This window comes from Rousettus aegyptiacus, unplaced genomic scaffold, assembly GCF_014176215.1.
Source record: "Rousettus aegyptiacus isolate mRouAeg1 unplaced genomic scaffold, mRouAeg1.p scaffold_m13_p_6, whole genome shotgun sequence".
In the NCBI taxonomy this organism is placed as follows: Eukaryota; Metazoa; Chordata; class Mammalia; order Chiroptera; family Pteropodidae; genus Rousettus; species Rousettus aegyptiacus.
Genome location: NW_023416309.1, coordinates 10,926,029 through 10,938,444, shown reverse-complemented (window position 1 = coordinate 10,938,444; position 12,416 = coordinate 10,926,029). Strand labels below are relative to the sequence as shown.

At 40.6% G+C, this 12,416-nt stretch overlaps 1 protein-coding gene across 31 annotated transcripts in view; it reads right to left on the bottom strand.

Annotated features, from left to right (window-relative positions):
* The window catches only part of KCNMA1 (potassium calcium-activated channel subfamily M alpha 1), a 683,907-nt gene that overhangs the window by 145,795 nt on the left and 525,696 nt on the right, over positions 1-12,416 (bottom strand). For 16 of the 31 annotated variants that reach the window (XM_036222529.1, XM_036222532.1, XM_016159436.2 and 13 more), the window contains exon 16: positions 3,084-3,152. In XM_036222529.1, coding sequence (XP_036078422.1) covers positions 3,084-3,152 — 69 coding nt within the window. Of the gene's footprint in view, positions 1-740; positions 753-3,083; positions 3,153-12,416 lie in introns of all 31 variants that reach the window. The other 15 variants (XM_036222528.1, XM_036222530.1, XM_036222531.1 and 12 more) reach the window with 1 other exon arrangement.

Genomic DNA, 12,416 nt, shown 5'->3' with positions numbered 1-12,416 from the left:
GAAAAAAACATAAAGCCATACGTTCATCTCAATAAACAGTACTCGTTCAGTAAATCAAATGTGATAATCTGGCAATTTAGTAGCAGTATCCTAAGTCTGTACTGAGTACTGCCTGATAAATAAAATATGCAAAATGTTATCAAAATAAGCATAAGGAAAAAAGAGTTAAGTGTAAGGGCTTGGTCTCTGTTTTGTGGATAAAAGGACACATATTCTGCTCTACAAACTGGAAAGTGGACACAGGGAGGAGGTGGTGACTGGGAATGTGGATGTGGTATGTAGACAAATGGCACCACAGAGTCTGGTGGACACCAAGACACATCAGGACAGGACAGAAACAGACACCAAAGGCTGGAGAGCAGCGTCCTCCTTTTCAACTTGAATGGCATTTGTTCCCATCATTGGTGCCATGACTGAAACCTGGATTGTGCTTTTTTTTTTTTTAGGTTTCCTGCAAAGAAGTTAGTGCGTCATCTGAAAGAATCAACAAATCAAACAAGAAAAGCAATATGCTACTTTCCATTTTTAGGGTACTGTAGTTGGAGAAGAGTTTATATATAAATATACATGTATAAATATATATAAATATATATACACTAGACAAGGGAATGAGATTATATATACATCTGCACATATATATAATCTCTATCTTCCTGAATTCTTGGCAAATGGTTAGTCCTGTGGTTAGAAGTGAAGATAGAGGGTGGAGATTGGGAGGAAAGTTAACGAAGAGTGCATACCGCTTTCGGCTTCTGCAAAACGACAAGAAAAGAATTTAAAATCAAACAATTTGATAATAAATTGACTGACACCAGAAAGAAAAGAAGGAATAAAACCTTTGTTTCAAATTATTTGAAGGATGCACGTGAAAACAAAGTTTTTCAGCAAAGCATGGAAACAATATCATGGGGTGAAACAACAAAGGAGGTAGTTCAACACGGGTTGGAGCAAGGGGGTGGGAAGGAGAAGCATGGTTCTCCAAACTGTAACACCCAGTCACTGAGAAAATGTGAGAGGAAAAGAAATGGGGAATTTTTAAATGAAGAGAAAAAATCAAAAATCAAAATTGTTGTCTAAGGAAGGGTCCAACATTTGATTCTTTTAAACACGGATATTGTGTTTGATAAGTCCTGTGTTTTCTCAGAGGCATGATCCACATTCCCTCAAACACACCTTTTTCCACAAGAACCAATGAGCTTCCACACTGAGACCAAGCCACATTTGAGGATTAAAGCTGGCAACGGCACACAGAAAGCCAAATCAAAGCCAAAGTTCTTTTTGCCCTTTTATAAAACAAACAAAAAAAAAACCATCTAAAAAACTCTAACTGTAAATATGGCTTTGTTGAAAACATCTCTGATTTATGAATTAATCGGAGAGTCCATCAAAGAAAAGATTCTGTCTTCAGGGAAAGCTCTGAGTCATTTTTCTTAGAATGGTGACAGCGCATTCACACAAAACCATTAACAGCCCTTCTCTCTCCCTTGTTGTGGCCGAAAAATGGCAGGTGAGAGATGACCAGTCAAGGTTCAGGGTGAAGTCTTCTGCCATGAAATTATTTCAGAAGAGTCACTCACATTATGACACTTTTGAGAAATGCACAAAAGTGATAAAGAGAGAACACTGAATTACACAAAGATTTACTGACTTGGCAAGACAAAGAATATCATTTGCAAAAATCCAGGATACACATTTCCCCCTAGACAGGTACAGGTGACTATTGGCAACAACATGGGCAAGCGGCAGTCCCAGAAACATCTGCATTATTTGTTGTAAGGAAATAGCAAGGATGCTCAGTTTTTGTTGTTGTTGTTGTTGTTTGTTTTGTAAATAATATTCTTCACTTTGCCAACACAGAAAGGAAAATGTGTATCTACATACATATTTTCTACCTGCTATGGCCATGTTCTACATGTGGCCACCAAATCTACCATTTTTCCTTCCTTCTGGTTGATTTGGATTTTCAAAACAGCTTAACATTTGATCAGATTGTGAGCAATCTGATCTGGTAGTTAAGGTGACGGAGAACATTGGATTGACTTTCTTACAATCCAGTTTTTTTTTTTTTTTCACAGATTGCACATTTGGAAGTCTGGCTTTATTGAGTCATTCATCCAGATAATGAAAACTTCTTAAATGATGATAGCAGGAGCCTTCTAGTCTTGCCCTATACTCTGCTCAGTTATTAAGGTGTATGTTGGAGAGTATCTGCACTCTGCACTTGGGCATCTACAGGGAGACTTATTGACTACAGCTAGGAATAAACCATAGATGTCATTTCAGAGGACAAAAGCCTGAGCATTTCTCAGTGAATTCTCTTCCAAAACGATTAATAAGAACGGGAGGCGGGGGTAGGGAGAGCAAAAATCATCTCTATTTTATCTGTGATACATATACAATTCCATCAACAAAATTCCATATTAACAAGAGGATTCCTCTTTCCAGTGTGAACTCATATATTGACTGGGGTGTTATCTATTTCAACCAGACCTAATCTCTCATCAGTCTGATTTACACATAATTAAGTGCAAAATAAATAAATAAAAAGGGTCCCTGCCTCTGAGCCCTGCTCTCCTGGCTAATTTGCATGAAGTTGATATTCTGCCACCTGGATTTCAGTTGCACCGGGAGAAGCACATATGGTACACAATAGGCTGCTTGTAATTTGGCTATCAAGAGAGCTCCTATCTCCCAACATGGCTCTGCCCCAAGCCTGCTGTGAAGGAGGCCAGAGTCCACCTGCTTTGTGTTCATGACAGTAAAAAAGGGTTATAGGATAGTGTCTGTCCCCAATTTTATGCTGAGAGAGTAAAAAGTGTAAGTTGGTATGATCAGATGGACATTTGAATGTCTCAGCCCTTTCCCCCGAAGAAACACTCTCTGCCCAATGAGACTCAGAATGTCAGGCGGCTTTAGGATAGAAATAGCAGTGTCTGGTTGAGCATGCCTTGAAATGTGTACTAGGTTTAGAGAGGTGCTGCATCAGGGTTCCAAACGAATAAATAATGCCTAAGAAGGAAATTCTGGAGGTGCACTCTCCCCATCATGAACGTCAGCTGGATGCTGAGTTGCAGCAAACTTACCGGCTCTCGCGGTTAGCAGACTTGTACTCAATGGCTATCATTAGGAGCTTGAGCTTCACAAAACACAGCCTGCAATAAGATGGAGAAACCTCCCAGTCAGTGCTTCTGAAGAACCAGAGCCACATAACAAACACTGTTATGACCTTTCGATCAACTAATGCAGTCGTTATCCGAGGGACCCCCATTCTACGATCACTGTGCCAAAGAGAGGGGGCTGTGAGCAACACTTTCCCTCTTCCCCATTAAAACTGATTTCTTGCAAGTGATAAGGCGCTGAATGTTCAAAGTGCAAATTGCACTCAGGTCTGGATGTCTAGACACAGACCCCAAGCAGGAATTTGTGCCTGGGGATTTATGCTGGGCCAGATTCATTAGTTACTCAGTTGGGTAGTAAAATGTTAACTGCAGGGGGAGGGAGGCCTTTGGAGCAGCTGGACCTGTTGTTATTTGGATTCCATTTTGGTCTTTTGTACAAATGGCTCACATTGTTGTTCCGAGCAGACCCCTATGTGCTGGGAATGAGGGTAATAATCTTTAGCTTCTGTGTAACTGCCCAGCACATGATTGCGGCACTGTCACTCCTGGCTCCATCCAGGCTGTCTCTCCTCATCTGCCTGCTGCTCTTGTCCGCAGCCCAGACAGTTTTGAGAATGACTTGTTCCTGCCTCTGTGCCTTCACTGATGCAGATACTTCCCCCTGGAATGTCCTCTCCTTTCTTCCTAACTCATCCTGACCCAGGCCCACATCAAATCCAACCTCCCCTGTAGGTCATCTCCAGCTACTGCTGCTCTCTGATTTTCTTTCTATTCTCAGAACTCCTCCAGCACCCTGCCTAAAAACTACATCATCTAGCCCTTAGTCAGTCTGGCTGTGGTTGCTCCCTATTGTTTCATGTGTCTGAACTTTGTCTCCTCAACCAGCAAAACCTCTTTGAGAGTTCTGGACTTGTTTGGAATTCCCCATAGTGCTGTAAATGGAACCAATGATATAGACAAGCTCAATAAAAGATTTCCACTTACTGAGGTTCAAGTCTAAGAACATAATGAAAGGTTCAGTAAAATACCTATGCATAAAAATGTTCAAGGTAGTAATATTTATACAAAGTAAAAAAGTGGAAAGCAACTTAAAGTTCAGTAATAAGACAATGGTTAAATAAAGTATGGTACAATAATGGTATATGTTAGCATTCAAAATGACACTTTGAAGAATGTTTCAAAGTATAAGATTAACAAGTAATATTGTATAGATATAAATATGTAAGTAACATGATACAATTAGGTGAAAATATATATTTATATACTCACAGAAATAAAAGTTCACATAAACTATATATATATATATATATATATATATATATGTATACACACACACACACACACACACACACATTATAATTGAGTTTTTACAATGGGCATTATCACTTATGTCCTAAAGACTTCCTGATAGATTGAGAAGTGAGTTAATGGTTATTAGGTCCTGCATCGGAAGGGGAAGGATGTGCTGGGTCACAGGTCAGGGCCTTTTTGGTGCTTTCATTTAATCCTCATAGTATTTCTAAGAGAAAGATATTACCCTGGTGATTCAGGCTTCTATTGATGTCTCTATTCTACAGGCGATGAAACTAAGGCCTAGAAAGGCCATGTAACTTGGCAAGGTCTGCAAGTGGTATTTGGCAGGATATACATCTTCACCCCTAATGAAGCCTATTTTATATTGAGAGAGATAGGTAATAAGCAAATGTATAAGTGAATAAATAATAAATTTCAAGATTAGGACAAGTATTATACAGAAAACAAAACACCTAAGAGGATAAAGAGTAACTGGGAAGGTTTGTCATCTGCAATGTTCCAGGAGGACCATTCCGAGCAAGTGACACTAAAGCACAGAGCATTGGAGCATCATGAGAAGAAGCAGGCAGTCAGAGGATCTAGGGAAAGAACATTCTATAGGAGTAGAAATAGGGCACATGCAAGGGCCCTGAGGCAGAAAGGTACATGGGGTGTTTGAGGACCAGCAATAAGACCATCAAGGCTGCAGTTGAATGAGTAAAGTCAATTATGATAATGATCGGGTGAGGAGCTAGGTGAGAGCAAGATCATGAAGACTTTGCTGGCCACAGCAAGGAGTCTGTAGCTTATTCCAAGTGGAATGGGAAGCTTTGGGTTGATTTTAAATAGCAAGGTGCCCTAATCAGATGTGTTAGACTTGTGAGTGTGTTGCTTACAGGTATAATGCTGATGAAGGCTTCATGCTCTCTGGAGGGAATAAGAACAATTGCTGCCTGTGAGGTCATGGTCGCCCATATTGCTTTCAACAGTCAGATTTCAAAGGACCACTTCCATCCAGGCATGTTTGGATTTCCCAATGATTTGCAGGTTTTCTGATTCCTGTCAGCAGACTCTAATGGCTTGGGCTTTGGGCTGATTATGCAGTCTGCTGAAATACCAACCCATGTATCCAACTACAGCTGGAAAAATGCTCTTCTTAATTTATGTCCCATTGAGCACGGCTTACACGCACCCTTTATGGGGCTATTACTTCTGGGGCTTAAATTGTTTAAAATATCAGATGGCTTATGCAATATTTGTCGAACCAAATTACTAAGATTAAGTAACCACTTTTTAATGTAAATAACAGCTAAATGCCAAAAACTCAAGGAGAAGTCTATTCTTAGTATGAATCATAAAGAGGACAATTTACTGATACCCCATGAACAATGGCCACTTTGATGTGGGACTCTGGTAGTTCATGGGATCAAAGATCTTAACTGCTTTAACAACTTGATTCTACTAGAGAGAAGGGAAGAAACAGTTCATAGTAATAATGAATTATGTCTTGCTAGCTACTACAATACCATTTACCAACTAGGTATTAAAAGAAAGAAGCTTTCCAAGGCAGGAAAGTCAATAAAATCTACATTGTCTTGTGCACATTCATAACCTAGTGGGGGTGTACCAGCAGATCTCTGAGTCTTCTTTCATAACTTTCAAATCTCTATCTAAGATGATTCCATACTGCTTTATAGAAGTCTCTTTTTAAGAAGCTCTTTGACCCAAAACAAGCCTTTCCTCACTGGCCAAAAGGACAAAGGGGTGGGTAGGGGGAACAGAGTGATGTACATACAAAGTGATTATATACAAACAGTGACAAAACCACAGATTTTTCAGACTCAGGCCCTTTAAGAATGGCTTATTCTGCCTTTCTCATACAGATGGCAAACTGAAGTCCAAAGATAGGAAAGTGACTTGCTCAAGGTCAAATGGCCTTTATGTAGAAAAGCCAAAAGTGGAAATCAAGCAATTTGTTCAAGGTTCAACTTTTATGTAGAGATGTCAAAAGAGGAACTCAAGTCTCAAGGCAGAGTGCTGCACAGATGTTTCTCATAAAAGCGGAGGAAATGAAGTGGTGGCCAGAAGCCCAACATAAGCACATGTTCTGTTTGGTCAGTACAGTGTTTTTAAAAAACTGGAATTAGATGCCAACAGGTGATTTTATATAAAAACTAACCTTTTACCTTTCTTCAATTAATCAGATATGGCCACACCCCAGCTACATTTTGTATGGCTAACAGGGATCAGAGCTTTGAAGCACTTGCCCCTCTGGATGGGACACATGAGCTCCAGTGTGCCGCAGTCCCCACCACTCCCTACTACTCAGACCACCTCACTCTCCCCCTACAGGCATCTAAGTTTTTAATTCCTGCTCTAAGAGCATGTCCAGAAGTTCACAAAATAACAATCTTGAGTAATTTATAATTTATACTGTAAACAGAACTGTCTCCTTTTGTTAAAGATCACAGTTTTCTATTAGATTCTGCCACAGAGAATTGGTCAATGTAAAGGTCCTGGGCTTAAGGCTGCAGCAGAGGTGACACCATTGTTGGGGGTCCAGTGGGGAAGAGCAAATCAAGGAGAGTAAACAGGGGGGTGGGTGTGGTATGGTGCGGTAATTGTTTACTCATCTCTCTTCCCTCTAGACTGTGAGCTTCTTCAGTGCAAGACGCATGTTTTATCTCCCTGGCATTTAGCAAAGTGCAAAGCATAAGCTTCCAATAAATGCTAATTACATAAAGATATGATAGAATGGGGAGCGGAACCTCACGAATTGCTGGAACTAGAAAAGTCTAGTTTAAGCAGAGAAGGCTTGGAAGTGAGAATAGAATCATGAAACAAGATTCTTCTTAACTTGTCTCATTTGTTAGAAGCAGATAGATTGGGGGGGAAAGGGATGTAGAAGGAAATAACAGCAGTGATGCGCTCTGGGAATCTAATTTTTGCCTTTAATCCACTATGCCACAATATAAGTATAAGTCTAAAATTCCGACACCAAGTTTTCCTCGGGACCCTCTACAAATCCTGTTACAAGTTGTTCAGTCCCAAGAATGTGCCTTTAGACTACCCAGAGTTGATGTCCTGAGATTGAACATTTACCTGCATTATTCAACACCATTTTTTTTTTTTTTTTTTTGGTAAAGCAAAATGAGCTTCGCTCATCCAATCTTTATAGTAGTTCTATAGTTTTACTCAGTCTATAGTGTTTAAATGTCTACAGGACTGTGGTGGGTGAGAAAGGAGGCCTAGGGTGAGGCAGGGTATAAGAAAGAAGCAAGAAAGCTTTCACAATGTGATAAACAGAATGAAATCAGCCATAAGTTAGCAAGAATTTAATTCTCGGTTTCTAAAATAAAATGTCCCAATATGTCCAATGCAGGAAGTTGTTGCCGGCTGCAAAACTAATTACAGGGGAATAGAAATGATTTCTTTTTTATTTTCATGGAAAAAAGTGCCACTTGTCACAAAAAGGTCTTAAACCAGCAATCTGCAATAAAACTGTTGTAATAACAAGTAAGATTGCTTTCTCGATAATTATTAAGTAGAAGTCTACCAAATTTGACAACGACATTATACAAAGCCTTTTTTTTTTTAACTGCCAGCATCATCTGTTAACCACAGTAGTTTCAACCCAGATGTTCCTGAGCAAAGGCTCTTAAGAATTAGAGTCCAACTGTTTCTACCTACCCAGAAGGAAATAAATTGTTCTTGCCATTAAATCAGCCCCTTTGACTAGCAAGATTGCTTGCTGGTGTGAATTAAGCATAGAAACCTGTCATAGAGTTTGCACCATCTAATGTGTTCAGGAAGAGTATGCAAATACGTGGCTTGGGGTGACTGAAAATCACTCACCCAGGAGTGAGGTGGGTGAGGGCTGAAGAGGCAGCTCTCATTGTACCCTCCAAACCTAGCTTCACCCAAAGCGCAAACCCTTCTTCAGTTATCCAGAGGGGCCCTGGGAATGCCAGGCTGATGCATATAATCAGAGTGGCTGCAGATGTAAATACTGGGCATTGGGGAACCAGAGCTTTTGGGTAGGGGCTAGAATGAAAAAAGATTCACATTTAGGAGCCCTGATTTTAAATGACAGGTACTCGAAATGGAAACATCTAGTTAAAGAAAATTTGAAAGAGTACAATTTGTAAGACTCAGCACCAAGAAAATGGAAGTGATTTACAATTTAAAAGGCTCATGGAGATGTTCATCTTCCATTTCTCAATAGCTTTGACAAAGGTGGAGTGGGAAGGCTTCAGAATACCCAGACCCTTACACATGCGTGCGTGCGCGCGCGCGCGCGCACACACACACACACACACACACACACTCAATATTCGCAATACCACTACTAGCACACCTAAGACACTTAAATTTAAAAATAATTACATTCTTTGATATGGACAATTAGTATTTGTCTAAAATATGAGTAAATGTATTTTTAGAAAGCTTCACTATTTTATTAATCAGAAACAAAATGTAAACTGTCTCTTGTGCATACCCAGTATCAAGTCAAGCCCCAAGCATTCATCTCACTTCCAGCTGGACTGCCTCCCTGACCCTGTAGAAAATTCTAAACCTGCCAGTGGTAGCCTTTGACTAAGGGTTCTAGTAGATTTTATGATCACTGGTTTATTCACTGGCATGTAGAATGATTATTTGTCACATTCTATGTCCCCGTAGTAGCGACACTCATAAATACTATATTCCTATCTGTGTTCATGTATGTTCAGTCCTAATTACAATATCCCCCAATAACTGGATGAATAGGGTAAGTTCTTTGAGAGAAAATAAGTTTAAAGCCAAGATTGAGCCTCTCCATAAATTCTCATGAAATGTTCATTCCTGCAGCCTGGCTAAATAAATCTATCCTGTAACAATCAGGTCTGTCGGCTTCTTTCTGCTCCATGTTCAAATTCAGATATCAGTCTCTAAAGACTAACGATGTTGCAAAACTCAAGATAAACTAGTTGTAGTTTTCATTGGATGGGAGACTCAGCTTTCTCTAGGCAGTCATAAACTTTATGTTTCCTTAAGAGGTTTCACTGGAAAGATCTGTCCATGAAAAACAACACGGATGAGAACATGATTTTCTAAATTAGAGGCCCTGAATGCAGGTGAACAAAGAAATGGAGAAACACACACATACTCTTTCTCTCTCTCTCTCTCTCTCTCTCTCTCTCTCTCTCTCTCTCTCTCTCTCTCTCTCTCTCTCTTTCTCTCTCTGTTTTAAACCAGTGCAGAAGCATCCACACTTGCACCTGGGCTTGTAGGTAGAACTCCTACCCTTTTAGCACAGCAGAGATTTGATCAGAGCTCCCCAAGTTACCCAGGTATTAAATGTTCCTCATCAAATCTAAATTTTAACTGCTCCATCAAGCTGCAGGGGGACAGAAAGGGACACTATATTTTAAATACATCCTTTGTCCTAATCCCCTCTGAGTTGTAAAACCTGATACAATTAAGTTTTCATATTTTGCAAGTGATGAATGACTAACTGATATGCTCACTGTGGGGTTCAGAACCTGGAACATGATGCTCTTGAAGCAGCCAAACCTCTAAATCTGTGGTTTCCTCCTCCTGTCCCTCTTCTTCCCTAGGCCCTCATTTTCCTATCTGGAGGCACGGGGTGTATCCTCACATTTGCTAGTTCTCATGATAAAAACGCTGTCATGGTTTCCCTCTAAAAATATGACATGTTTAAAGAAATCTGATTTGTCTTGTTTTCTCATCTAAAGGGGAAACTAATTTGCTCTCATTGGAAAATATCAGAGACCAGGGTGTCCAGTGAGTTCTGTGTAGTCTTAACCTCGTGACTCCCTATCACTTAGCATTCCCTTTTCTCTCTTTATTTCCTCTCTGAAGCCTCTCCTGGTCTCCCCCAGCCCAGAGGAAGCTCTCTCTCCCAGTAATGCTCAATGTCTGTCCTCCAGTGTGTGCATCCATCAAACACTCATCAACAGGTGCTTAGCTCTCCCTGTGGATGGGTATTATTTTCCTTAGCCAGACGGAAAACTCTTAGAAGGCAGCCGCTGTGAGGAAACCATCATTTACTGGCATTTACAAGTATTGTGATTAATCTTTTACTGTGGATATGTTTGATCAAATCTAATTGCAGGTTCCTCTAGAGATGGCACCACACCTGGCACACTGGCGCAAATATCCCACATTCATTAAATATCTACTCAATTGACTGACTGATGACTGATGGCAGAATTTTCCAAAGTGTAAGAGTAAATATAACCTTAAAGTGCCACAGTGTATTTCTTTCTTCCTCAGTGCTTACTTTACATATTTGATGGGGCAAGATAGAGCCATGATAGGAAGAAGAGAGGTGAGAGAAGGAAAAAAGGACATTAGCTAGTTCTGAGAGATAAGGAATGTCATTACTATGTCAGAGATGAGGAAACTGGGGATAAGTACTAAGTCCAAGGTCAAGCAGCTGGTAACGATCAAAGGGAGGAGGTATGTAGAAATCAAATATTTTGTCCCAACTCACATATCCAGTAAGTGGACGATCTGGGGGTCTGACCCCTGGCCTTTGCAATGCCATAGCTCATACTCTATGGCATCACACAGCATCCTATTACGGGAACAGCTCAAAAACAGGATGCTTTTTAGTGGCAAACATGGCCTCATACCCTAGTCTCTTACTTCCCGGAGGCTTGGTGCTGGCCATCTGTGCCCTCCACAGTCGCCAGCTGAGGAAGGTGGGAGTAGGAGGGAAATGGGGAAGGCAGTTTTCTGATATTCAGGGAACAGTAGATGGTACTCTCTCCTTTAGATCCCAGAGCTCCTTTGCCTTGCTCTCATTGCCGGACAGACCCAGGGGCAAGCTAGCTACCCAAAACCAAGGAGAAAATGCTCAGGAGTTGCTCGACTTTAAAAGGAATACCCTAAGGGCAGCCTGGGTAAGGTCCAGGACATGGCCACCATGACCTCCAAAGAGGCCAAGAAGCACCTTTGAGGGTTGCATCCTGAACTTCTTGTTTCCTCTGCTTCTCTGCATTTAGTGCTTATCTATTCTCCCAAGCCTGAAATTGCTTTAAAGGTCACCAGTAGAAACATAATTGAGAGCATAAAGGGTTCAGTGCCCCACATCTTTATACTGTACTGATCTGGATTAGGCATGGGGAATGGGAAGAGGAATTAATGTTTTTCCCAGTGTGGTAGAAGACAGTTTCCTTTCTATGGTCCTGGTGAGTGCAGATTGCCCTACGTGGAGAAGGAATGATGACAAGGAAGCTCACAAAAAAGCCCGAATCTTAACATTAGTTTGCAAAATGTGACCCACCCACGATTTATGATTTGGCTAAAATTGGAGAGAAAGACTCCAGTCCCTGAGCCCAAAGTGAAGAATATGAGGAGGTTATTCCCACCAGTAGTGTGAAGGAATGGGGTTGGTGGGGGTTCTCACTTAGCAGCCTTTAAATTAGGAAAACCTGACTTGCTTGTAAAAAAAAAAATGTACATTTGGGGGCATTACCCTAGATATTGAAATCGGAAGATGTAACCTACAAACCTCTCCATTTAATAAGCTCCTCTGGAGATTCTTAATTAGCCAGCTTTCATCTAATAGCTACTCTAAGCTGCTCTCAACTGCACAGGGCCCCAGCATCAGAATACTGGTTCTGTAACTTGTCTGCTAGGTGGCCTGGGAAGGGGAACCAAAGTCTTTTGGTCTCAGTATCCTCATTTATAAATCAGGGATAGCGATGTTAATCTAAACATCACAGAATTGTTGTGAGGATTAAATAAGAAAGTGTAAATGAAATATTTTAAAATAATATAGCATTTTTTTTCTAAATTAGTTACTGTTTTGGAACAAAACTGCATCCTCTGGTAGGACATACAATGAAGCCAAAAAGCTAGAGCAGAGAAGTCCAAAGTCAAAGTATATAGCTGGGGTGCACCTCCTTTGGACAAGAGAGCATCTCCTCTACTTAAAATTTTTAAAAACTTTGCCTTGGTCGGGGGCGGTATGGGGGGCAAGGCAGGGTAGGGCTT